Genomic DNA, 25015 nt, shown 5'->3' on the forward strand with positions numbered 1-25015 from the left:
AAGAAAGTAAGCCTTTCTGGGGACAGTGAGTGCAATCTCCCTGCACACCCATCCTTGGGCAAGGACCCAGAGACCTCTGGTGCTGAGCGCAGAGGCTGAAGTGCTACAGAAGAACTACAGAAGGACGGAGCAAAGCCATGGTAAGCTTTTCAGCCTAAAAGATTTCCAGATGCTCAGACAGAACCTTTTCTTGGGATGCAGAGGCAGGTGGCAAAGGAAAAGAAGCAACTAATTTCCTATTTGGTTTTAAAAAAGCCAAAACTAAAAATGCTGAGTTTAATTTAAAAAGTGCTCCTAGAATCTCTCTTCTCAGTTGTGCTGATTTCTTCTCCTTGACTTGTCTCTGGTGAGGTTCTTGAAGAAGTACTACTATCTGGCTGAAATTAGCACTCTTGTGACTAAACATTAGCGCTACCTGAGAACTGATACACTTCAGAAAAGATGGTGTTAAGGTGTGAAGAAAATTTGTGTTTTTGTCATTTGAGTTCCTCAAAATGTGTTTCTTTCTAGTTGAAAAATAAATGAACTCCTTTTTTTTAGTAGTGTCTCTTTGGTTACCCAATTCTTTTACGTATTTGAAGCACTGACCCATCATAGTCAAGTGTGAGATTTTAACATTAAATCTAGACATCAATAGTTCATTAAAGACCAAAGAACACTTTAAAAATACACATACTAAATATCAAATAGTTTCATCTGACAGCTCAGCAGATAAGTAGATACAAAAAAATTACTAAAATGTAGAAAAAATCAGAACAGTAACAATCAGCAACTTGAGGCTAAAATATGAAAAAACAATAACATCAACTATGCATCAGTTTTGAGGCAAATTTAATTCTACTTTTTCACCGATGTCTGAGAAATCTCTTGCCTCAGACAGGTTTAGTAGGCATAAGTGTTATACTTTGAACTTTGAGAAAGTTGTAGGCATCTCCTCAAGTTGTTATAAAATTGTGATTTAGAGTATAAGTCTGAGTATAATTTTGTATTTTATTTGCAGATATTTCCATGGAAATGTCAGAGTGCTCAGAGGGGCTTATGGAATGTTTTTGAGCTGTGGGTCTGGACTGTGCTCTGTTGTGGTATGTTATGATATTTATATATTACTAAGCTTTTTAAAAAATGTATGTTCATATTTTGGTAAATGTCCATTGGGTGTACATATTCACAGGTAAAATTATTAGGTAGATAGCTACCCTTTCTACAAACATCCCTTTTCTTCCTCTCACTTCCCCAGAAAACTCCTAACCTTGCCCCACCCTTTGCTGCAGGGTTTACTTTATGACATTCTTTACTCATTAATCATAACTGTCTCCCAGTTCTCTGTACATTTTTGATATGTTTAAGTTGATCAAGATTAATTATGTTTTCTTTGCATCTGTTATTCCTTGCTCAGAATCCTTAGGAAAGTATAAAAATTGGATCTGTGTTTTCTTTGGTATTTCTCTGTAGTATTTTCCCTACACAGTGAAAACTCAACAAATGGTGATGGCTGTGAAAACCTTTACCTTATGGTATAACAGTGTTTCACATAGATCATACCATGCTTAGAATGGCATATATTATTATGGTATCATTGTGTAATTATGTGTTTGTTTTGGTTTCTTCAAAGCCCTCATATTTGAAGCACCCATATGATTATTACACACCATCAGTTAAATACCTTTGTGTGCATAACATAATCTAAATCAATTTCATAATCCTACATCATTTGGTTTTTTCAATTGTTCTTTTTATTATGTAGTTAGATATATAAGGCTTGGGCTGTGTGCTTTCCCTAAAAGAAGCTCTTCCTATGGTAAAACATTATCTTTTTGATATAAAAGAGATTACTTAAAAGTATGCCGGGGCTTCCCTGGTGGCGCAGTGGTTGAGAGTCCACCTGCCGATGCAGGGGACACGGGTTCGTGCCCCGGTCCGGAAAGATCCCACATGCCGCGGAGCCCGTGAGCTATGGCCGCTGAGCCTGCGCGTCCGGAGCCTGTGCTCCGCAACGGGAGAGGCCACAACGGTGAGAGGCCCGCGTACCGCAAAAAAAAAAAAAAAAAAAAGTATGCCATTATTCCTGTCTTAATTTACTTCTCCCTTATTTACAAATATTGGCCTTTAGGAAATTATCCCCAAATAAAAGAGTGGACAGTAAATTTTAGGGCTATATGATATTACACTTAAATTAACTTTAAATGATTGACAACTGCTAAGAAAAAGACATATGGATTTCTAAAAAATGGTGGTTAAATTTTACTTGAAAGAATTTTGAGAAAAAACTGTTTTATGAAAATAAATCTAAAAAGCCACCAAATTCATCTAAAATAGAGCTATGAGCAAAAGTATTCTATATCATGGTGAAAAGTGATTAGGGTTAGAGGTTCTAGGTTCTACTCTTCAAATCTGCAAATGACTAATTCCATCACCTCAAGAGGGTAACTTACCCTCTTGAGGTGTCAGCTTCCTTGTCTCTGGCAGGCTCAGCCTGGATTAGTTCTGGGCTCTTTTCAGCTATAACCACGAGGTTACATAGTTCACACTGATGTCTTTCAGATTTCTTCGCACATCATGGAACCGATTGCTGGACTTACCATTATTCTAAAAGACCCATGACCTGGGAAAAGGCTAGAATGTTCTGCAGAAAAAATTACACGGATTTAGTTGCCATACAAAACAAAGGGGAGATTGAGTACCTGAACAAGACGCTTCCCTTCAGTCCTAAATACTACTGGATAGGAATCCGGAAGGTAGAAGGGGCATGGACCTGGGTAGGGACCAACAAATCTCTCACCGAAGAAGCGGAGAACTGGGGCCACGGGGAGCCCAACAACAAGAAGAGTAAAGAAGACTGTGTGGAGATCTACATCAAGAGGGCAAAAGATGCAGGGAAATGGAATGACGACGCCTGCCACAAAGCAAAGACAGCCCTCTGCTACACAGGTAGGAGTGAGCAGACTGCTTCTCTGAGAATGACAGCACTAACCCCATGGAAACCTGGGGGAGCAGAGAAGTTGCCAGGGCATTCTGAAATAAGTCCAGTCCTCTAAATAAGCTTGAGTCACGTCACTTCTGAGCATTTTTGGTGTGGGAGGCTCGTCCCTATACCCAAAATCTATACCCCTGAACCACTTTTACAACAAGATGATAAATATATGTGGAAAGTAAGGAGGAAGAGCTAGACAATCAGTGTCGCTGATAATAAGGCAAGGAAGTGGAAGCAGAGAGATGGAACCAGCCAAGAGCTGAGGCTCATGTCACCTATTTCCTCCTCGTAAAGTAGGCGGCTTAGTGCCATGTTTCCTTCTTGGTCTAATCTTATATAATTCTATATAATGAAACTTTGCAGTGTTTCATTATCTGTGGTGTATGAAAACTTCTGTAGAGACCATGATGACAGTTCCAAAGCAATCAGCATTTTTTCCAAGTCATTCTTAACAGTGAAACATAGTTCATTTGGTCTCTTGTAAATTGGACTCTCTAGTAATGTAGCAAGTTCAGATTTTCTAATCTCTATTCAGTACTTTCTATAAAGAAAGGGATTGCCAAACATACGGCAGAAACGATTGGGGTCAGGTGATAGTTTAATACACTTACTACCTTAAAATCAAAGAAATTTCAAGAGTTTCAATGTATGTCAGTAAGTTCCCTCAAATGTTATAGAGTATTAGCATTAGTAAATTCATTCTTAAAAAAATGTCTATGGCTGTATCACAAGTATATTACATAAATAAAAATTTTAGCATATGATTTTTATGCAAAAAATGCTATTAATATACAAATAAAGTTTTCCTGTTTATTAAAGTAGTCACAGCCCCAAAGTTATCTATGTTTAAAGAAATGACTAGGAGTACTAAAAAAGTATTCATCTTAATATAATTTCTCACCCCCTTAAAGCTTCTTGTCAACCCTTGTCATGCAGCGGCCATGGACAATGTATGGAAATCATCAATAATTACACCTGCAACTGTGATTTGGGGCACTACGGGCCCCAGTGTCAGTTCGGTAAGCCACTTTTGTTCCTTTGTTTCTTCCTATGTAAAGTATTGTAGTTTATGAAAGTTGGTTGAAGGAAAATGATATTAGCCATTCTGAGAAATGAGAAGTTTTGATCAGTAGGCTATGCTTGCACAATACTGTTACCTTTCCGTAAAGATTTCATAAGTCAGCATGAAGTTTCAATTCACTTCTCAAAAAGTCTTTTTGAGCGTTACAAAGAATATTGCTTTGGGATTAAAGCTGTAAGGATTACAATAATGAATCAGGCTTGGTAGGAATTCATAATCAAGTAAGCTTGCTGGATTCATTAGAACTCTGAAATTGAAAGAAACAATAGCATTTATCATCAGGAGGGTGAGTTACGCAGAAGGTAGTCTTGCTTTTTCATGTCATCCTCAAGATCATGACAGGGCAAGGCCAACAAGAAAAGTTCACATCATGATATACAGTATCTGTTGGAAAATATAATAATAAATCCAATGCATTTACTTGGGCTGGCATTTCAGGGGGTACAAGGTGGAAATTATACATGCTTATAATTTAATGTGATGGAAAGCCAGATACGCTGGAGTAAGCCTGTGGAGACTGAAAGCTGCCTAATGAAGGAATCTGCCCTTTATTTGACAATGAGAGGCCACTTAGCATCTAAACACCTTCATTTAGGGCCATTACCCTAGAAGCGGTACATAAGATGGATTGAACAAAAAGAGAGAAGCTGGAGAGCATCATCAGGGGTCTATTGAAGTCATTCAGAGTCTCAGTGGTAGGAACAGAAAGGAAAGAATACGTAGATTCAAAGACATGGAGTCTTTGACCTAGTCAACTCACTACTGAAAGAAACTTCACGTCCTTCGATTGATATTGGTTGAGTTTCAAAACTATGTTTGAAGTATCTGGTGCATAAAATAGAAAATTACAAGAAAAAAAAGCAGGGTTTGCAATGAATAGATAAAGAATTAAAGCCAAAATACATGTAAATGATCAACCAACTGGAACAGATCTGACGCATTTCAGTCAATCCCTGAGCCATGACTTCTACCAATACTTTACTTTCACTCGATTTCTAAATTTTAAAAAATTCTTATGTCATTGGCATGCCCATTTCACTCCTTTTTGAACATTTTACTCTGTTTTTGTCTTGGTCTCCATCATATCATATCAGTCTTTCCTGGTTTTCTTTCTACCTATGATCACTTCTTGGGTTTCTTCATGGGCACTTATCCAAGCTCATACACTTATTGTTATATCTCATCTTCCATCTTTTGTCCATTGCTCTTCTGACTTTATGTGCCCCCTTTGGTCAAACCTAGCAACTTATGTGGACTCACAAATCTATGTGAACTTTGGACTGACAAATATGTATCTAGCCTGAACTCCAAATATGCTAAGCATAACCTTTGGGATGCCCAAAACACTGAAAAATCAATTGTCCCCAGCTAGCTTTCCTTTTTGTATTCCTTATCTCAGTGTATGGTTCCACGATTTATATGGGTACTCTGGTAAAAAACTCTCTCACCTCCCCCTACATTTATGCAAAGTAACACACTACTCTTTTTTTTTTTTTTAAAACACCTTTATTGGAGTATAATCTTAACAATGGTGTGTTAGTTTCTGCTTTATACCAAAGTGAATCAGCTATACATACACATATATCTCTATATCGCCTCCCTCTTGAGCCTCCATCCCACCCTCCCTATCCCACCTCTCTAGGTGGTCACAAAGCACCGAACTGATCTCCCTGTGCTATGTGGCTGCTTCCCACTAGCTATCGGTTTTACATTTGGTAGTGTATATATGTACATGCCACTCTCTCACTTTGTCCCAGCTTACCCTTCCCCTTCCCCGTGTCCTCAAGTCCATTCACTAGTAGGTCTGCATCTTTATTCCCACCCTGCCCCTAGGTTCTTCATGACCATTTTTTTTTTAGATTCCATATATATGTGTTAGCATACAGTATTTGTTTTTCTCTTTCTGACTTACTTCATTCTGTATGACAGACTCTAGGTCCATCCACCCCACTACAAATAACTCAATTTCGTTTCTTCTTATGGCTGAGTAATATTCCATTGTATAGATGTGCCACATCTTCTTTATCCAATCATCTGTCGATGGACACTTAGGTTGCTTCCATGTCCTGGCTATTGTAAATACAGCTGCAGTGAAAATTGTGGTACATGACCCTTTTTGAATTATGGTTTTCTCAGGGTATATGCCCAGTAGTGAGATTGCTGGATCGTATGGTAGTTCTATTTTTAGTTTTTTAAGAAACCTCCATACTGTTCTCCATAGTGGCTGTATCAATTTACATTCCCACCAACAGTGCAAGAGGGTTCCCTTTTCCCCACACCCTCTCCAGAATTTATTGTTTGTAGATTTTTTGATGATGGCCATTCTGACTGGTGTGAGGTGATACCTCATTGTAGTTTTGATTTGTATTTCTCTAATGATTAGTGATGTTGAGCATTCCTTCATGTGCTTGTTGGCAATCTGTGTATCTTCTTTGGAGAAATGTCTGTTTAGGTCTTGTGCCCATTTTTGGATTGGGTTGTTTGTTTTTTTGATATTGAGCTGCATGAGCTGCTTGTAAATTTTGGAGATTAATCCTTTGTCATTTGCTTCATTTGCAAATATATTCTCCCATTCTGAGGGCTGTCTTTTCATCTCGTTTATGGTTTCTTTTGCTCTGCAAAGGCTTTGAAGTTTCATTAGGTCCCATTTGTTTATTTTTGTTTTTATTTCCATTTCTCTAGGAGGTGGGTCAAAAAGGATCTTGCTGTGATTTATATCATAGAGTGTTCTGCCTATGTTTTCCTCTAAGAGTTTGATAGTGTCTGGCCTTACATTTAGGTCTTTAATCCATTTTGAGTTTACTTTTGTGTATGGTGTTAGGGAGTGTTCTAATTTCATTCTTTTACATGTAGCTGTCCAGTTTTCCCAGTACCACTTATTGAAGAGGCTATCTTTTCTCCATTGTATATTCTTGCCTCCTTTGTCAAAAATAAGGTGACTTGGGCTTCCCTGGTGGTGCAGTGGTTGAGAGTCCGCCTGCCAACACAGGGGACATGGGTTTGTGCCCCAGTCTGGGAGGATCCCACATGCCGTGGAGCGGCTGGGCCCGTGAGCCATGGCCACTGAGCCTGCGCGTCCGGAGCCTGTGCTCCGCAATGGGAGAGGCCACAACAGTGAGAGGCCCACGTACTGCAAAAAATAAAATAAAATAAAATAAGGTGACCATATGTGCATCGGTTTATCTCTGGGCTTTCTATCCTGTTCCATCGATCAATATTTCTGTTTTTGTGCCAGTACCATACCTTCTTGATTACTGTAGCTTTGTAGTATAGTCTGAAGCCTGGGAGCCTGATTCCTCCAGCTCCGTTTTTCTTTCTTAAGATTGCTTTGGCTATTTGTGGTCTTTTGTGTTTCCATACAAATTGTGAAATTTTTTGTTCTAGTTCTGTGAAAAATGCCAGTGGTAGTTTGATAGGGATTGCATTGAATCTGTAGATTGCTTTGGGTAGTAGAGTCATTTTCACAATGTTGATTCTTCCAATCCAAGAACATGGTATATCTCTCCATCTGTTTGTATCATCTTTAATTTCTTTCATCAGTGTCTTATGGTTTTCTGCATACAGGTCTTTTGTCTCCTTAGGTAGGTTTATTCCTAGGTATTTTATTCTTTTTGTTGCAATGGTAAATGGGAGTGTTTCCTTAATTTCACTTTCAGAAATTTCATCATTAGTGTATAGAAATGCAAGAGATTTCTGTGCATTAATTTTGTAACCTGCTACTTTACCAAATTCATTGATTAGCTCTAGTAGTTTTCTGGTAGCATCTTTAGGATTCTCTATGTATAGTATCATGTCATCTACAAACAGTGACAGTTTTACTTCTTCTGTTCTGATTTGGATTCCTTTTATTTCTTTTTCTTCTCTGATTGCTGTGGCTAAAACTTCCAAAACAATGTTGAATAATAATGGTGAGAGTGGGCAACATTGTCTTTTTCCTGATCTTAGTGGAAATGGCTTCAGTTTATCACCATTGAGGATGATGTTGGCTGTGGGTTTGTCATATATGGCCTTTATTATGTTGAGGTAAGTTTCCTCTATGCCTACTTTCTGGAGGGATTTTATCATAAATGGGTGTTGAATTTTGTCACAAGCTTTTTCTGCATCTGAGATGATCATATGTTTTTTATTCTTCAATTTGTTAATATGGTGTATCACATTGATTGATTTGCATATATTGAAGAATCCTTGCATTCCTGGGATAAGCCCCACTTGATCATGGTGTACGATCCTTTTAATGTGCTGTTGGATTCTGTTTGCTAGTATTTTGTTTAGGATTTTTGCATTTATGTTCATCAGTGATATTGGCCTGTAGTTTTCTTTCTTTGTGACATCTTTGTCTGATTTTGGTATCAGGGTGATGGTGGCCTCATAGAATGAGTTTGGAGTGTTCCTCCCTCTGCTATATTTTGGAAGAGTTTGAGAAGGATAGGTGTTAGCTGTTCTCTAAATGTTTGATAGAATTTGCCTGTGACACCATCTGGTCCTGGGCTTTTGTTTGTTGGAAGGTTTTTAATCACAGTTTCAATTTCAGTGCTTGTGACTGGTCTGTTCATATTTTCTATTTCTTCCTGGTTCAGTCTTGGAAGGTTACTACTCATTTTTCTAACTTACTATTTCTCCAATTTGTCTTCTACTTATTAACTCTACCTTATTGCCTCTATTATCTTCCTCCTAGATTATTGCAGTTATTTCTGAGCTGAGTTCCACATCTTTAAATTAGCTCCTCTCAAATATATTATTCATACCATAGGCAATCTGATCAATTTTAAATATCAAGTAAATATCACACACACGTGACCATCCACCCTTTAATTTCTACCCACCATTCATCCTACAGAATAAAATCTAAACTCCTCAAGGCATAGAGTAATGCTTGATATATAGTAGATACTCATTAAACCAATGAAAAAAGATAAAGGCATTTTGTCTTAGCTCCTATCTTTCTCCCTAATCTCATCTCACATCATCCCTTGCCTCCTCTTTCCTTTTAGTAACATCAAAATGCTTGTAGTTCTCCACACTTACCATATTGCTTTGTATATCAATCATTGACTTGCTCAGGGCTTTCTCATTTTGCACATGACTAACACACCTGTTTACCTGGAAGATAATAGTTCAGGGAGCATTTCTTTCAGGAAGCTTTCTTTGGATGCCAAGACAGGCTAAGCATCCCTGTTCTGTGTTCCAGTAGCTCCATATATTTCTTTCTTATTTATCCCACATTTGTTGAAGTCATCAATTTTCTTGTCTGTATTCCCCAGTAGACTGACAGCAACTTGAGATCAGTCAGCATCTTATCACTGCGTCTGTAAGATTGAGACTAGGCACTTGCTTGTGGGCATGAACTGTATGGGACAACATAAGTTACTTTCATTTGGACTTGTACTGTATATGGAAAATATTAAAATTCTTCTAATTTCTTGAATTCATTCTTCATTGAACTCTCAAGAAGAAGTTTAAAATGATGGTTTAAATTTGATAAGGAATAAGACACAAGAGATGCAATATTTGCCTAAATGACATGGCAGGGCCTAAAATGTGAAGATTGAATTCCAAGTCTTAATTTGATCTATTATGCCACCAATCAGGCAAGGAAGTAGACATACTTTCTGGAGAGGACTGGAAAAATCAAAAGAACTAAAGTTCTGGAACTGAGCTAGAGATGGTGAAGGCAGAATCCAGGCTAAGATGCTTCGTAAAGCTTTTATCTTCTCCCCTTTTAAAGAAGACCAGTTATGGACACTCAGTCTTTCTCCGAACTTCCTACTTTCAACAGTCTAGTATACTCAGGGGCTTTGATGTGACAGTTATTTCCAAACTGAGCTGGTCATTCCCACTTAAACCTATCTACATTTAAAAGCTCTCTCCCCAGGTAATGCCAAAGAAAATAAGATTAGCTAATGTTTAATTAAAGCTTCCTATGAGCCAGGCTCTAAGTCCTTGACTTGCATTAAATTATTTAATTCCCACACCAACTTTAGGAAGTCAATACAATTATCATTATCCCTCTTTTAGAAGTAAAGAAGCTAAGCTGAAGGGGTTAAGTCACCGTGCTTAAAGGCACTTGGTTATCAAGTATCAGAGCTAAGATTCAAACCCAGTCATCAGGTCCCTGGAACACTGCCCAGTGTTTTTTTTTTTTTCTTATTGAAGTGACTCAGTGTGAGCCTTTGGAGGCCCCAGAGCTGGGTACCATGGCCTGTATTCACCCTTTGGGAAACTTCAGCTTCACATCACAGTGTGCCTTCAACTGCTTTGAGGGAACAGACATAGTTGGGATTGAAGAAACCACTTGTGGACCATTTGGAAACTGGTCATCTCCAAAGCCAACATGTCGAGGTGAGTAACTAACTGTTCAGACTAGAGAGTTGTCATGGCAATCCTGTGTTTATAGACTGAGCAAATGTAGTAGAGTCTTGCTAAGAAGTCTGTATCCTCTTTTGAAGCATAATTTAACCTAACTTAGATTATACTGAGATGATTTTCAAAGAGGTTATTGTTACTAATTTAAAACAAAAACCACAAACAAAAAATAACAACCAAATATCTCTGAGACTATGTCACAGAACATATATATAATTTTCAGCAATACAGTGTGGTTATACTGTATATATTTTAAATTAATTAATTTATTTATGGCTGTGTTGGGTCTTCGTTTCTGTGCGAGGGCTTTCTCTAGTTGTGGCAAGCGGGGGTCACTCTTCATCGGGGTGCACGGGCCTCTCACTATCGCAGCCTCTCTTGCTGTGGAGCACAGGCTCCAGACGCTCAGGCTCAGTAATTGTGGCTCACGGGCCCAGTCGCTCCGCGGCATGTGGGATCTTCCCAGACCAGGGCTCGAACCCGTGTCCCCTGCATTAGCAGGCAGACTCTCAACCACTGCGCCACCAGGGAAGCCCTATACTGCATTTTTATTTTATTTTTATTTTCTCATTGCTATGGCATAAATAATCAGTCTTGCTGAACGGCAGTTGAATTTTTGTTGTTCTCTCCTTTCAATAACACCTATTTTATGTGGTGTCCTACTTAACAGCAAGCAATTTCCTTTTTGGGAGTGGGGGGGCGGCTAGAGGTCTTTTTTGATTGTTTTATTTGGTTTATTCTCAAAATCATTTTTTAGATTTCCTCCTCCATGAACTCTCAGGAGAATAGCAAATTCTGTGAAAAACAAAAACACAATCTCTTGATTTTTTTGTTTTTCATTTGAAATATGGTGTTTTTTGGTTTTTTCTTTTTTACTGTCAAGAAGATTCTCTCTTTAGGGGAAAAACTGGTGGTGTCTAAACTTGCGAAGTTTTGGTTACATTTTCTACATTTATGCTTTTGACTCACTAGTTTAAGTAGCTGAATTCTCAAAAGAAATATCCAAGTCATTTTTTGAAATCATAGAACTAATTGACCAACCTGTTGAATTTTATAAAAGTTGAGGGACTTGTTTCACAGAATGGGGATGTTTTTCACAACTGCTTGGGTAGACTTTAGAAGAGGTGAAAGCGTGGAAATTCTCTACATTCATTGATAATGCACCATAAGAGCTCTTGAGGCCAAGGCCACGTAGCATAGCACTTCCAGCAGACGGAGAGTTACCAGGGCTGGGGCAGCAATCTGAAAGAGCCAGCCCTCCCCTCCTCTCCCCAGTGCTCCCCTGCCCACCCAGGGCTTTCTGTGTTCTCCTGGTTTCACCTCTGACTTACCATTCTCCATCATTCTCAAGAAAATAAACTCTGGAAGCATCATCAGAAGTAATTTCTAGAAATTAGAAATGTTAGATTCATGTCAATGGTTCCACAGTTGAGTTAGGCAGTTTGCCTAAAAACTGTTTGTCATGGGAGGGTCTCTGCTCAGAAATACTGATTTTTTCTTTTTCACTGAAGTGATTCAGTGTGAGCCTCTAACAGCACCCGATTTTGGAGCCATGGACTGTAGTCACCCCCTGGTCGACTTCGGCTTTACCTCCACGTGTACCTTCAGCTGCTCAGAAGGAGCTGAGTTAATTGGGGCAAAGAAAACTATTTGTGGATCATCTGGAAATTGGTCCAGCCCTAGTCCAATATGTCAAAGTAAGTTTGCCCCAAAATATTAAAGACTTAAAGAGGTAGCTTATTGACAAGCAGATGGTGGGGAAAGATAGATTAAACTTTTAAGTTTATTTTGCTAAATGTATGTTGCTTAAAAAATTTTGTACACATTAATTTACCATAAATTGGCTGCTCTTGCCTCTTTCTTCAATGACAGTGATTTCCCTTTTTTTTTTCAGCCAATTCTCAACTCCTCCTATCTTAGCCCTTAACATCTAAACTCATTGTCTATACTGACTTATTTCTTATCCATTTTTCTATTCCACTACAATCTCACTTCTCTGTTAGTCTACTAAAATGTCTCTACAAAAGTCGCCAATGTCCACCTAATTCCCAAAGTAATGGATACTTCTCAATTATCACTAGTCTGATGCCTCCCAAATCTGTCTGTGCATAAGAGGATGTGTCTTCCTCATCTCTATATACCCCCCACCTGACACAGCACCTGGCAATAGATGCTCAATTAATCCATGTTAAATTAGCATGTGAAAGAATAGCTACCCATGTTTGCTCCGGAGACTATCTATACCAATGACAGAAGTCTTTAAATGGTAGGATTTGTAGAAGCTGATCTCTCTGTGGCCCGGGGCCAGGAAGTGGGGTAGGGAACTGGGGACATGGCATGGAGTCTTTAGGGGAGGATTGTACATCAGGTTTATGGGGCATTTCCTTTTAAGGCTGGACTAGTGTCCGTTTCCGCATCCTCATGCAGTCCATAGGTGTCCTCTGTTTGGATCCTCTGGGAACTTGCACCTCCTTTCCATTATACATTTGGGTGTGGGGATGGAAGCACCTTGAAAGGGTTCATCAAAGTAATATGAAGAATAAGGGACAGTCAGATGCTGTGCCAATATGCAAAAGTAAGTTTCTTCAATTGGTGGTATCAGAAGATAGGTTTTTTTCATATCAGTATTTTTTCAGTAAAGGTCCCCACATGAACTTAGTTCATACTTATAAGAGGATATATAGATGTATCCTTTTACTTATTTGTGAGGGAAATGGTAGGACTACATCTTTTTTTCTTTTTCTTTTTTTTTTTTTTGTGGTATGCGGGCCTCTCATTGCTATGGCTCTCCCATTGCGGAGCACAGGCTCTGGACACACAGGCTCAGCGGCCATGGCCCACAGGCCCAGCCACTCCGCAGCACGTGGGATCCTTCCGGACCGGGGTACGAACCCGCGTCCCCTGCATCGGCAGGCGGACTCTCAACCACTGCGCCACCAGGGAAGCCCAGGACTACATCATTTGAAAGACACATTAGTGCAGGTCCTTGGCATGTAACAGCATGTGCATATGTTTGCACAGCTGCTTCAAAGCATTAATAGATTCCTTTTTTTCTTTAACATCTTTATTGGAGTATAATTGCTTTACAATGGTGTGTTAGTTTCTGCTTTATAAAAAAGTGAATCAGCTATACATATACGTATATCCCCTTTGCAGCTCTATTTACAATAGCCAGGACAGAGAACAGATTCCTTTTATTGATAAGTTGCCTGGTTCAGGTCACTGGCTTTTATTTTTCCTGAAGTTGTACTTAACTTTTTAGCTCTTCTCTGTGTTTGAGTCCCAACCATTGAACAAGGCCATGGAGCTAAATACAATGATGACCACTTTTTGCCAAAATATTTAGGTACATCTCCCAGGAATTCCATGAATCACAAATCCATGGGTTGAGATTCTATAGGCGTTGAGCTAGAAAAGCTGGTCTAGTCTTTTCTCTGCTTTAGACTCATCATGGGCTTTCCCATGCTGATTCCCTCATCTGTCAAATAGCATCAAATGGACAGTTATTAGAAGATGTAACAAGGAAGAAAGTTTAATGTCATGAGAAGGCACTAAGGAAATAATGCTTGTGGCCTCATGCTACATGCCTTACTAATTTCTCTTGCAGAAGTGGACAGGAATTTCTCAAAAATCAAGGAGGGTGACTATAACCCCCTCTTCATTCCGGTGGCAGTCATGGTTACCACATTCTCTGGGTTGGCATTTATCATTTGGCTGGCAAGGAGATTAAAAAAAGGTATGTGAGTTTACCTTCATACAAAAATAATACAACTTTAAAGTGGAAAAAAACATAGAAACCCACAGGAAATTAAGTATGAGAGCCTCAGCTAAAGCAGGATACCAAGCTCTGGGTTCTATAGACATCAGTCCCTGGAGATGTGTGAAGCAGCCCAGAACACACTTTCATCAAAACAAGTTGGCTGATTTTTGCTTTTCATTCTGACAAATCTTCTAAAAATGCCTACTGTCTTCAAGGTACCTTGCTAACACCCTTGCTAGGGTGTTAACAGACAAATGAGAAATTGTAATGGTTCTTTGCTATTATTTAATTCTAAAAAAAAAAAAAGGGGATATGTGATCTTGTCCTATAAGAGCCTACATGGTTTTGATTTCAGTGCAATTCCACTAGGAAGTGAATCTAATGTCCCATAAGGTTTTCAAAGCACTTCTCCCAAATACCTAGACTTGTCAAGAGTCAGATGATACCTGTCTGGTTCCTGACATGTGGGAGTTGTATTGTCCCTTAGGGAAATCCCCACATTTTCTCCCCAGTGTCTATTCGCCAAGGTTACAGCTTTAACCAAATGTACCCCATACTCATGCTTTCCATCCACTCTGGACGAGAGAAGAAGGGGAATTAAGGAGGGCTGCCTCAAGAAACTAGTATCTGCTGCTTGGGATAGTAGATGAAACACCACTGGAGAAGAACAACAGCATCACTGCCCTCACCTCCCTCCTGAGTGTGTCCAAACCCTCAAGCGTGACAAACCTGCCAGTTAGAGGCCCACAGTCAGGCAGGCCTTGGGTATGTGCTGCCACATTTGGCCAAAGTCATCAGACAGAAACATTCAAGATTATGACATGTATGGATATTAGGCAGCTTTAAAGATAACCTTGCTTCAAGTTCAGGGGCCATCAGTGACCTCAAAACAACTGCTAAACAACTGCTCTGTGTTGCCTCTGTGGGGCCATTGTAATTTCAGTTCCATCAAATTAATTAGTATGTATTCTATGCCATGAATATAGTATGTAAAGGCTGCCCCACCACCCATTCTTACTGGCAATTGCAGGAAGATTATCTACCAATCCCTAATGGTCTTCTGCTATGACCTGATCTTTCATTCCAAATTTAAGACTAAGGGTACTAGATTAGTTTTATAACCAACCCAGAAACACAATGGACGAGGGTGCTGTTGATGTGCAAGAACTTCAGTAACTGTAAAGTAAGAGCCCTGAGCAGTTAAAACGTCTCTGCTCCTGCTCTTGGAACTTCTGCTAAGGTTAGATCCCATTGTCTTAGAGTACTATGCTGTTTACTTAAATATGGCAGTAAGGCAAAAAAAGAATGAGATTTTTCTCCCACCGTTGATCATCTTTTCCATTGAGACTTAAAGACCGCCCCCAATCATCCTTTCTTTCCTCCTGCCTTGAGTGACCTTGGCAGAAGTGAGGGGGTGGAGAATAGAGTGGGTAATTTACACTCCACCCTCTGGGATAAGAGGGCTATTATCTAAGTAACCATTAAGGACTTGGGGGCTGGGAGTCACCTTAGTAAGGAGATATTCCCAAATTCCAAAATCTTTTAATAAATGTTAGTAGAATAAAAAGAATAGAATTGAAGTCATGTGTATTTAGTGGTGGGGTGCAGGAGGTGGGATGCTGCCTAAGGCTGTACTATAAGCAGTGGTGAGAAAAGCAGTGGGGTTGTTTTGCAATTTTTTTTACCTTGGAGTCATTTCTGTACAAGATCTCAAACTGATAACTTGAAAACTGCATGCCCCTACTGGGGGAATCAGTGTGGGGCAAACAGGAAACAGATAACGGGCAGTTAGGCTAGTTACAATTATGCCAACAAAGAGCACAAGAGAACAGAAGCCCCAAAAGATCACTGACTTTGTAGGAAAGTCAGGGTATCTTTAATCTCACACTAAATATTCTTCATTTGTGAAACATCTTCTGATAGCTCCAACTTTCCAGTGACTTTGCCTTCTAAAACTTTTAGTTGTAAGTTAGTTCTTTGAAACACGAAGAATATTTTTCCTATAGAGACAATTATTAGAAATGATGGATAGGTTCCTAGGCTAAACCCCTAGAGTTTTTCTAATACAATAAATCTGCATGTATACAGTATTCATCAATCTGATAATTTTATAGGCTTTTGGTGTTCCAAAAGCTGGAAAAAGGGGACAAGCAAATATTTAGAGCACAGAAGCCAATGAAATGACCAGACTCTTGACCCTTGTCCTGTCCTCAGATGGATCTTCTGAACCTGTACTTTGGCCCCTGCCCCAGTTGTCTTAATACCCAGACTTCAGCTCCTTTTTTTGGAGAAAAGAATAAGGGTGGGCTCCAGAAACATGCCTCCCTGTGCATGGGCTTGTCTAGAAATATTTTTTTTCTCCTAGCACCATCATTCTCTGATTAGGCATCATTACTGGCCCTGTTCAGTAAATGAGGAAACTGAAGCAATGATGTTTTAGGCCAAATCTCTAAAATTCCATATCAGCAGCGGCCGGAATCAGAGATCAGACTCCCATCCAGATATGCTCCCTAAAACCACTGATCTTCAGATTAATAAGGCTCTATTTTTTGACCCACAGAAGAACTGTTTACCTGAACCAACACACAGGGTGAGAACAGGGCACAAAACTGAACACAGGCCCCTTAGTTCCCTTTTTCTTGAAAAAGAAACTTTCTCAATAGGAACAGATTCTTGCTCATGTATGTGTTTCATTGTTCCTAAAAGAAAAATATATTCATATGAAAATGAATGGAATCTGAAATTCATTCAGATTTAATTCTCCCTGCTCAAGCGCTTTTGGCTCATGTCACCAGCTGGCTAAATTTTGGAAGAAATAATTAAAGTAGTAATTTCTAACATTTTAAAGGTTTAAAACAAGAATTGAGCACTTTCTATGCTCTAGGCCCTGGCCTAAATACTTTGAATACATTTTATCAACTCAGTGAGGAAAATATAATTATCATGACCCTTTCACAGATGAAGAAATGGTAGCTGAGAGAGAATAAGTCGCTATTCAAAGACACACTACAGTTGGCAAAAAAGGACCTGGACCCAGACTGGATGATCTAGAGCTCTAGTTTATAGACACAGAAATATATTGCCTCCCAGTGATTTTTTTTCCCCTCAAAAAGCATTTTTTGCTTTTATTTCCTCTGGAGCCTAGCCCTGCAGTTCATTCATCTACTTATTTATAGTCTGCTTTTTTTCAAAAAGAATGTAAGATAGTTTACCAAATGCATTCAACACAGCAAATTAAAATTAGTTTAAAAGTAAGAAAAATAAGGCCAAAATTTAGAATACCAAAACTAAGTCAGAGCCAGGGGTAAAGTTAGGATAGAAGAGGGTTTCAGATCTGGCTGAGTTTCCTTGCAGCCAGTCAAAGAAGGAAACATAACCAGTAATGATACTCACTGTGTTTGTAAGATAAGAATACAGTGGTTACCCAGATGAGGCATGTAGCTCCTACCACTGAGACCTGAGTGTAATTTCTCTTGTGGGTTTTCACAGAGGAGATGGCGTGAAGTGTAATGATACATATTCTTACAGTATTAGCAGCTGAATCTCTTAGGGAAGAATCTGCAGGTAGGACAAGATGGCAGATCGGGATGTGTAAACACAAGAATGGGTACATGGGGCCTGATCATCGGATAGTTCAGGCTGGACTTCTGTCTTTATGAGCAGCACAGCGGATGAAACGGTGCTCTGAGAAGCATCTGCATGAATGAGTCTGTTCTACCACTGTTCGAATTAGAACATTAAGACAGTACCTTAAATCCCCTTAGACACCATGCGGTCCACCTAACAAATACAAAATACACTTCAAGAAACAGTTTTGAGAGAGAGAATCTCCCTTCTCTCTAAGTATAAAAAATTGAAATTGTCTCCTTTTTCTGATGCTATTTTTCTCTTCTATTTTTAGGCAAAAAGTCTCGGAGAAGGTAAGTTTTATCAGCAAGAAGTTTCGATATCTGTTGATGTCTTCTCTACCCTCTGCTTACAGAGGGTAAGTCTTAAGTATCTTAATACTTCCTGTTATAGCTAGACACATTAGCTCCTTATTAGTTATTTACATGGGGTCTCATCCAAATGAAATTTCCAGATAAAGTAATAAATCTACTAACCTTCCTTAAAAGCTGTCAGTTTTTTTTAGTGCCAGAGGAGCTGAATGAATGAATGAACAAGTAATGCCCTATTAAGAAGGGGTAGTTCATGTAAAGACAGTTCTTTCTGATTGCTTCTGAATTTTCTTTGAGGATTGGAAGCATTACGGTTTATTTCTTCTTATACTGGCTGAACATGGGGGCAAGGCTAAATACAGTATTCAGGAAACATTCAAGTCAACAAGGATTTATTGAAAAACTAATGAATCCCAGGCTCTACGAAAAAGGTATAATTCCAGACACCAGGCCCTCAGCACCTAGCACAAGATGGCAAATGACCTCTGATAGGCATTGACCTTCAGAAATGCGGGAAAGGTGGGGAGGCTGAATTCTACTTGCAGCTTCCCCCAAAGAGGGGGAAGTTTTTTGGCTTGGTCTTGAACCTCAGATTTCTTCAACTGCAGAAACACATACATGTGAAAATACAAGGCCTACCGGGCAGAAATGAAGATAGCAAAACACTTCTCAGTTTCAGGGTTTAGTGACTTGCTTTGAAATATTAAGAAGGAAAGTATAAGTCAAACGAACAATGAAGATGAGACTTTGGTGACAGACTACCCAGCTAGACAACTGGGTACCTTTCCAAATGCTGGAGGAAATGAAGCAAGATGGTGCCTGAGGAGGTTGGTTTCTTGTTCAGGCAACCATCCTACCAACCACAGATTGTTATTGACAAGTCCTTAGTAGTTTAGTGAGCTGTAGTTTAAAGTACAAAAGAAAAACTGGAGAGACAGAAGGCAACAGAGGACAATTATAAAGTAATTTATAAGCCATATGAAGGAGTATGGACTTAATCTTGAGGTCTTTGGGGTATTAGTAACAGGGGTTGAAGCAGGTGAATGTCATGCTGAAATTTGCATCTTGGGAGGATCACTCTGCATAAAAGTATTGCAAACATGGGAGATGAATGACTCTGGGGGCAAAGAACTGTTTTGGAGGTCTTTGAAGTTATTAGGTTAAAGCTGATGATGTCTGTCTAGGGCAATAGCAATGAGGATGAGTTCATGAGATAACTGGTGGTAGAATCTACTGAATATGATTATTAATTGGCTAAGAGAGAGGGAGAAGAATCAAGTAAGTTGCCATGGTTCTGATGTGGGAACTGGTAGATGGTTACCATCTCTACTGTATTATTTACTGAGAAGGGAACACGAAAGATTGAGAAGTTTTGGAGGTGGCAATCATGGGTTCAGTTTTGTACCTGTTAAAATGTAGGTGTCTGTGGTTCAACCATAGTCTGTTGATTCTATCTGTAGCAAAAGGGCTACCTTGGGGCAGAAGAAATGGATTTGGAGGTTCTCACATTATAGGAGGTAATTGTATCTCAGGAGCAGGTACAATCACCCAGGGAGTATGTGCAGGGTGAGAATGGAAGAGGATGTGGGAGAGAGGGTAGGAGCCAGAGGAAGGTCAATATCAAAGAAGTCAGCTAAGGTAAAGGCGAATGGGAAGATGTTCCCAGAGATGTAGAAGGAAAATGAGGAGAGTACGGGGTCATGATCCTAAGGAAAAAGGGAAATGGAAACTATTTCAAATACTGCCACGATCCACTGGATATAATAAGGGTATCAGTAGGGAAATTGTTTTCAATGCTGAGGTCATGACAGAAGTCCTGTAGCCAGGGGTTGAGGAATCAGTGGGGTGGAGAACATAGAGGCAGAACGTATACATTATCTTTTTCATAAAACTTGGCTGGAAGGAGATGAAAGAGTCAGGAGGGGTAACTGGATGAGGACATAGGGTCAGTGAAGTTTCTTTTATTCTATGTTCTTTTATTGCCCCATCTTCCATTAGATAGTGTAGATGGGGTCCCTGACTCTTCTCTAGGCTGAACTCCCTATCTCTGTGGGCAGGAAATCCACAAGACATAAAGATTTCTTTCATGCTCACAGCCACTGAGTGAAAATCTTTTCTGGCACAATCTACCCAGAGCTGTTTTCTGGCCACAGGAACCACCTGTGTTTTAATTGCCACTAGATGGAAGCAGATCAATTTTTCAGATGTCCTTGGGCGACAGGAAGAGATGCTGGCAGGACGAGCATTAGGATTAAGTACCATATTAAGCTAATTGCCATATTAAGTTTAATGGTTCACTGATTTTAACAATGAACCAATCAATAGCTGTTTATTAACACCTTTTTGTTGGGAAAATGTTAAGCTTGACTGAGACACCAAGAGAAGTAAATCCTTGTGCCAGACCTCAGGGAGATTATTATCTAGTTGGGAAATTAAGACAGAAATATAGAAAAAACACTTCAGAAAAATAAAGGCAGAATATGGTAATGGTCAATGAGTTCTGTATTGAAGGCCAGACTGCTTCAGTACAGAAGATGTTTGGTGACCGCAGAAAACCTTACAAAGAAGATGGAACCTGGGTTGGTTTTTTAAGGATGGATAGGATTTAGGTGTATGGACAGAAGCAGGGAAGGCAGTCTGGAAGAGGGAAATGATGTAAATGGTATGGTACTAGGACTCTGAAAACATTCAGGGGCCAGTGAGTAGAACTACCTAGAGCCCATGGTGTATTGAGGAGCTGTGAACAGAAGTTGGAAGGGAAGCCTTGCCCCATCAACACAGGTCTTGCACACTTCACCAGACATTCTAGAAGGACGTGGCAAAGAAGAATTATTTGCCCAGCTGCCTTGGGATACTTCAAATTTATTGGCCAAAGTGACAATAGAATCATAGAATTTTAGTTCTGGAACGGACCTTGGCATTCAAACTCTCTTGATAATTGAGCTAATTAAATAACTTTCCTATAGTGCCTGAGCTAGTGACAGAGTTAGTTACAATAGTAACAAACATTTATCAAACATTAATTCCATGCCATGCACTGTTCTGAGTGTCTTGCATGTCTTAAATCATTAAAGATTGCCTACAAGCCTGTGGATGTAGGTACTATTAATATTTCCATTGTAAGGTGAAGGAACGATGAACTTAATTAACTACCTGAGGTCACTGAATAAATGGCAAAGCTGAGATTTGCATCCATCTAGATCCAAAGATCATGTTCTTAACGTTTATGCTTCTAGAACCCAGGTTGGAGGTGTAAGTCACAGACACCCTCCTCCTCCAGTATTGTAATTTTTTTGCACTGAAACCATTGTGTGATGGCACTGAGGAAGGGTGGAGTGGAAGAAGTAGGGTGTGTTTCTAAAACAAGCCAAAGGTAAAATGAACACTATCACACTCAACACCATGTATCAGTTTTTTTTAAGCCCTTGAGCTAACACTCATAGTCCTCTGTGCTGATTCCTATTAGCATTTGGTTGGTGAATAACTAACTCCTCGTGCATTTGTGGTTTCAATTCTTGCTGGGTTATTTTGACTCTTCTGCAAACTGGTTCTGTTTATCACCTCATTTGGTTTCTAGAGTCTAAATTCTGCCTGGGTAAAAGCTACACCCAAGATACACAGGAAGATACAATGCCAACCTCAGAGAGGAGGTTTATATGAAATTTTGTTTTCAGAAACATTTTTATCTCTGTAATTGGCAAGCACGCTTGCAGCTGCTGAACTGTGGTTTACCCTGGCAGTTCACCATGACAGCAGAGTCTCAGAATCTGGTTCTCCCTTTGAAAGGTGTTATTCAGACATACCCTACTTGGTTCTCCCTTGTTCCCTCCAAGAATGAATTGTTTGACACACACAAGTGTCATTTTTCTCTTCTCAAAACTAAATTTGTCATCATCTCCTTAAATCATATCCCACCAGAATCAGGCGTGCAGAACCTAGTACCGTACCTTTCACGAGTTTTGATGTTCTCTAATTTCTCTTTCCATTTAAATACGTCTTCTTTTACTTTTCTGACTTTCCACTGTTCAAAATCTATCAAAATGCCGTTCATATTCATTAGACATGAAGACAAAGCCTGTACCGCCAAAATTTCTCTGTGTGTTCTGAGGACTAGCCACTTAAGCACTACCAGGGAGCTTGTTAGAAATGCAGAATCTCAGGTCCACCCAGACCTGAATCAGGGTCTGTGTTTCAACACCGTGTCTAGGTGGTAAGCACCTGAAAGGGTGAGAACCGTTGCTTTAGGGTTTTCTTCTCATTCCTGTGCCTTAGTGAATGTCCTGCATCTTGTAACTCATCTGAAAGAGTTCCTTTACTCTTCTGACCTTTAGTGACCATTTACCTTTACTACCAACACTTAAATTTTTGCAACTTTTAGCCTCCTGAGTTTAATTTATTTTCTCTTATTTATCATTCAGCATGGATGAGCCGTATTAAACGACCTGCTGTGAAAGAAAATTCTTGGGAAACTGAAGTGTCACTGGATCCTTCGAATCCCCCTCCATGCAAAGTTTTGCCTGGTGGCATCTTCTACACTGAAGATGAAGTGTGTCTATTTCAGTACATCTGAAAAGTTTTCAAAAGACCAGCTGCTCCTTCTGTTTCCATCTTGCCCCATCACCCCTGCCCCCGCAAGTTTCAGTGTGCAGTTGTGGATTTTATAGCTCAGTATTTTATTCGTTTTTCCATGGACAAACAAGACCATGGGAAAAGGATTACTGTGGAATATAAATATGCCAATTTCACTCTCTTTCTCAACTCTGGCTTCCAGCTTCAATTCTGAGCTGTACCTGATGACATATACTTTGAAATACAGCGAAAATTTGATACATATGCAACTACAGGCTCAGTTTTGCTACAGATCACATTTTACCTCCCCAGCCCTCCAGTGTACTGTGGAGATATATTCCTATAGAAAGTTTATAAAATTGATGTTACCCTTGCTTTCCAGCTCCAGCAGAGTAATGGGGATCTGCTCCAACTAGGAAAAGTCCTGTTTGCACTGCAGCCCCAGCTTCTATAAATGGAGGCCATCTTATTTAACTGCCCAGGCTCCCGCCTTCTTCAGCCATCTCCCCTTCTCAGTTGCCTGACTTCCACACGGAGCAGCTCATGACCACCAAGCAAAACGAGAGATGAGAAAGATAGCCTGCACTGTTGGGTTTTTCTTTTTGGATTTGGGTTTTAATGTCTCGTTTTTGTTATTGGGGGTCCTTCCTCACCCCCAAATCCTCTTACGTATCCACCTAGATTCTATCTACTCTTTATGATTCATCTCGGGCATCCCCCACCCTTACCACTGTTTTCATAACAAGTCCTTAACTAGTCCAACCTGTGACAAACTCCCCTTCCTGGCCTCCTACTGCGAGCTTAGTCAGTAACATGCAATTTTGTACTTAAATACAGTTTTTAAAAAAAATGTTACCTAGTTTGTTATTATTTATTTATTTATTTTGAGATCCGCGGGCCTCTCACCGTTGCGGCCTCTCCTGTTGCGGAGCACAAGCTCCGGACGCGCAGGCTCAGCGGCCATGGCTCACGGGCCCAGCCGCTCCGCGTCATGTGGGATCTTCGCGGACCGGGGCACAAACCCGTGTCCCCTGCGTTGGCAGGCGGACTCTCAACCACTGCGCCACCAAGGAAGTCCCCCTAGTTTGTTATTTTTAAAATTATGGTATGTGTGTTTTCTCCCCAGTGAAATTCTATCCCCTTAAAGGCAGAAACTGGGCCACATCCCTGGAATGTCTAATTCATTACTTGACACAGTAATGTGCATTCAATAAATCTGAAAGAGAACACAGTGTACTGTTGATATCACTTGCTGCGAACTCTCTTTCCATGGCATGTGATAACCCATACAGATACTCAGCTACTGTCAAGGGCTGAATTCTTATAAGAGAATAGGGCCCTGTATAAAAACTAGTTGGAAATACCTCCTTGCGCCATGGCCAATACAGCTTTCATATAAACGTCTACATTTTAAGAGAATGATTTTTTTGGTAATGATTACATGTTCCTTCCTCAAAGCCGTCTCAGATTTTGCACAACACCAAGGGCTGTTGCAAAAGATTCTCCATGCTGTGCACCATAAATTGAGGATGTGCCATTCACATTCATGTAGCTTAGAATGCATCCCTCAGAGTTATACAGTGCACAACCTGCATGGACTCCCATGGCAGCCCTGACTGCAAGAGCTTATTCAACTAAGACATCAGGATCAAAGAACACAAGGGGAGGCTACGTCTTGGGGGTAAGATGTATACGGACTTAAAAACACAGTCCTATGCTTAAGCCCTAAGGCTACTATATGATCTTAGGAATTAAGTCATGCCACATTCCTTAAATAAAGATTCATAAGATTCATAAATAAATAAATAAAGATTCATAAAAGAAATTTCTCAAAGACCTTGGGTTTAAGCTTCCTGAGACTTAGTTGTAAGAATGAAATATGCCTTGTTTACTTCACAGGGTTATTGCAATGACTGATTTGGGTATGAAATTTCTTTGTGAACTGAACCTTAAGTGTAGATTTTTTTTCCCACCCAAATCTTGTCTTTCAAGCATTCTTAGTGTAGGATTCTGGGTCTTATGCAAGGTCTTGAACAGAAGCAGGTCTGAGGCCTTCTCCTGAGATTAGAAACTAGAGAGATTCCTTCACTTGTGTTCAAATTGCAACCCAGTGCTCAGATTTTCACGGCAGAAGGTCAGCTCTGCTACCTGTGCCCTTGCTGCGGTGAGATGGAAGGGAATGGTTTGGGGAATCAGACCCACTTGGTTGGGATCCTGTCTCTGCCTCTATGGGGTGAATCTGTAAGTCATTAACCTCTCTGAATTCCAGATTTATTTATGAAATAGGGATACCATTCTCTTCCTTACACAGTTATGCTCCAGATTAAATGAAA

General features: G+C 39.8%; 1 protein-coding gene across 1 annotated transcript; it reads left to right on the forward strand.

The window, feature by feature from the left end:
• On the forward strand, positions 1 to 23499 carry SELL (selectin L). The gene is made up of 9 exons (XM_030875529.3): positions 1 to 140; positions 1001 to 1082; positions 2542 to 2928; positions 3883 to 3990; positions 10206 to 10391; positions 11927 to 12112; positions 14023 to 14151; positions 18077 to 18095; positions 22532 to 23499. Exons 1-9 carry the CDS (start codon positions 138 to 140, stop codon positions 22548 to 22550), a joined length of 1119 nt encoding a protein of 372 aa, XP_030731389.1. The 5' UTR covers positions 1 to 137; the 3' UTR covers positions 22551 to 23499.
• The last annotated feature ends 1516 nt before the right edge of the window (positions 23500 to 25015 follow it).

Source organism: Globicephala melas, chromosome 1, assembly GCF_963455315.2.
Source record: "Globicephala melas chromosome 1, mGloMel1.2, whole genome shotgun sequence".
Lineage (NCBI taxonomy): Eukaryota > Metazoa > Chordata > Mammalia > Artiodactyla > Delphinidae > Globicephala > Globicephala melas.

Coding starts and splice junctions, on each gene's coding strand:
- SELL (XM_030875529.3), top strand. Junction 3,991..10,205: donor CGGGCCCCAGTGTCAGTTCG/GTAAGCCACTTT, acceptor TTCTTATTGAAG/TGACTCAGTGTGAGCCTTTG. Junction 10,392..11,926: donor TCCAAAGCCAACATGTCGAG/GTGAGTAACTAA, acceptor TTTTCACTGAAG/TGATTCAGTGTGAGCCTCTA.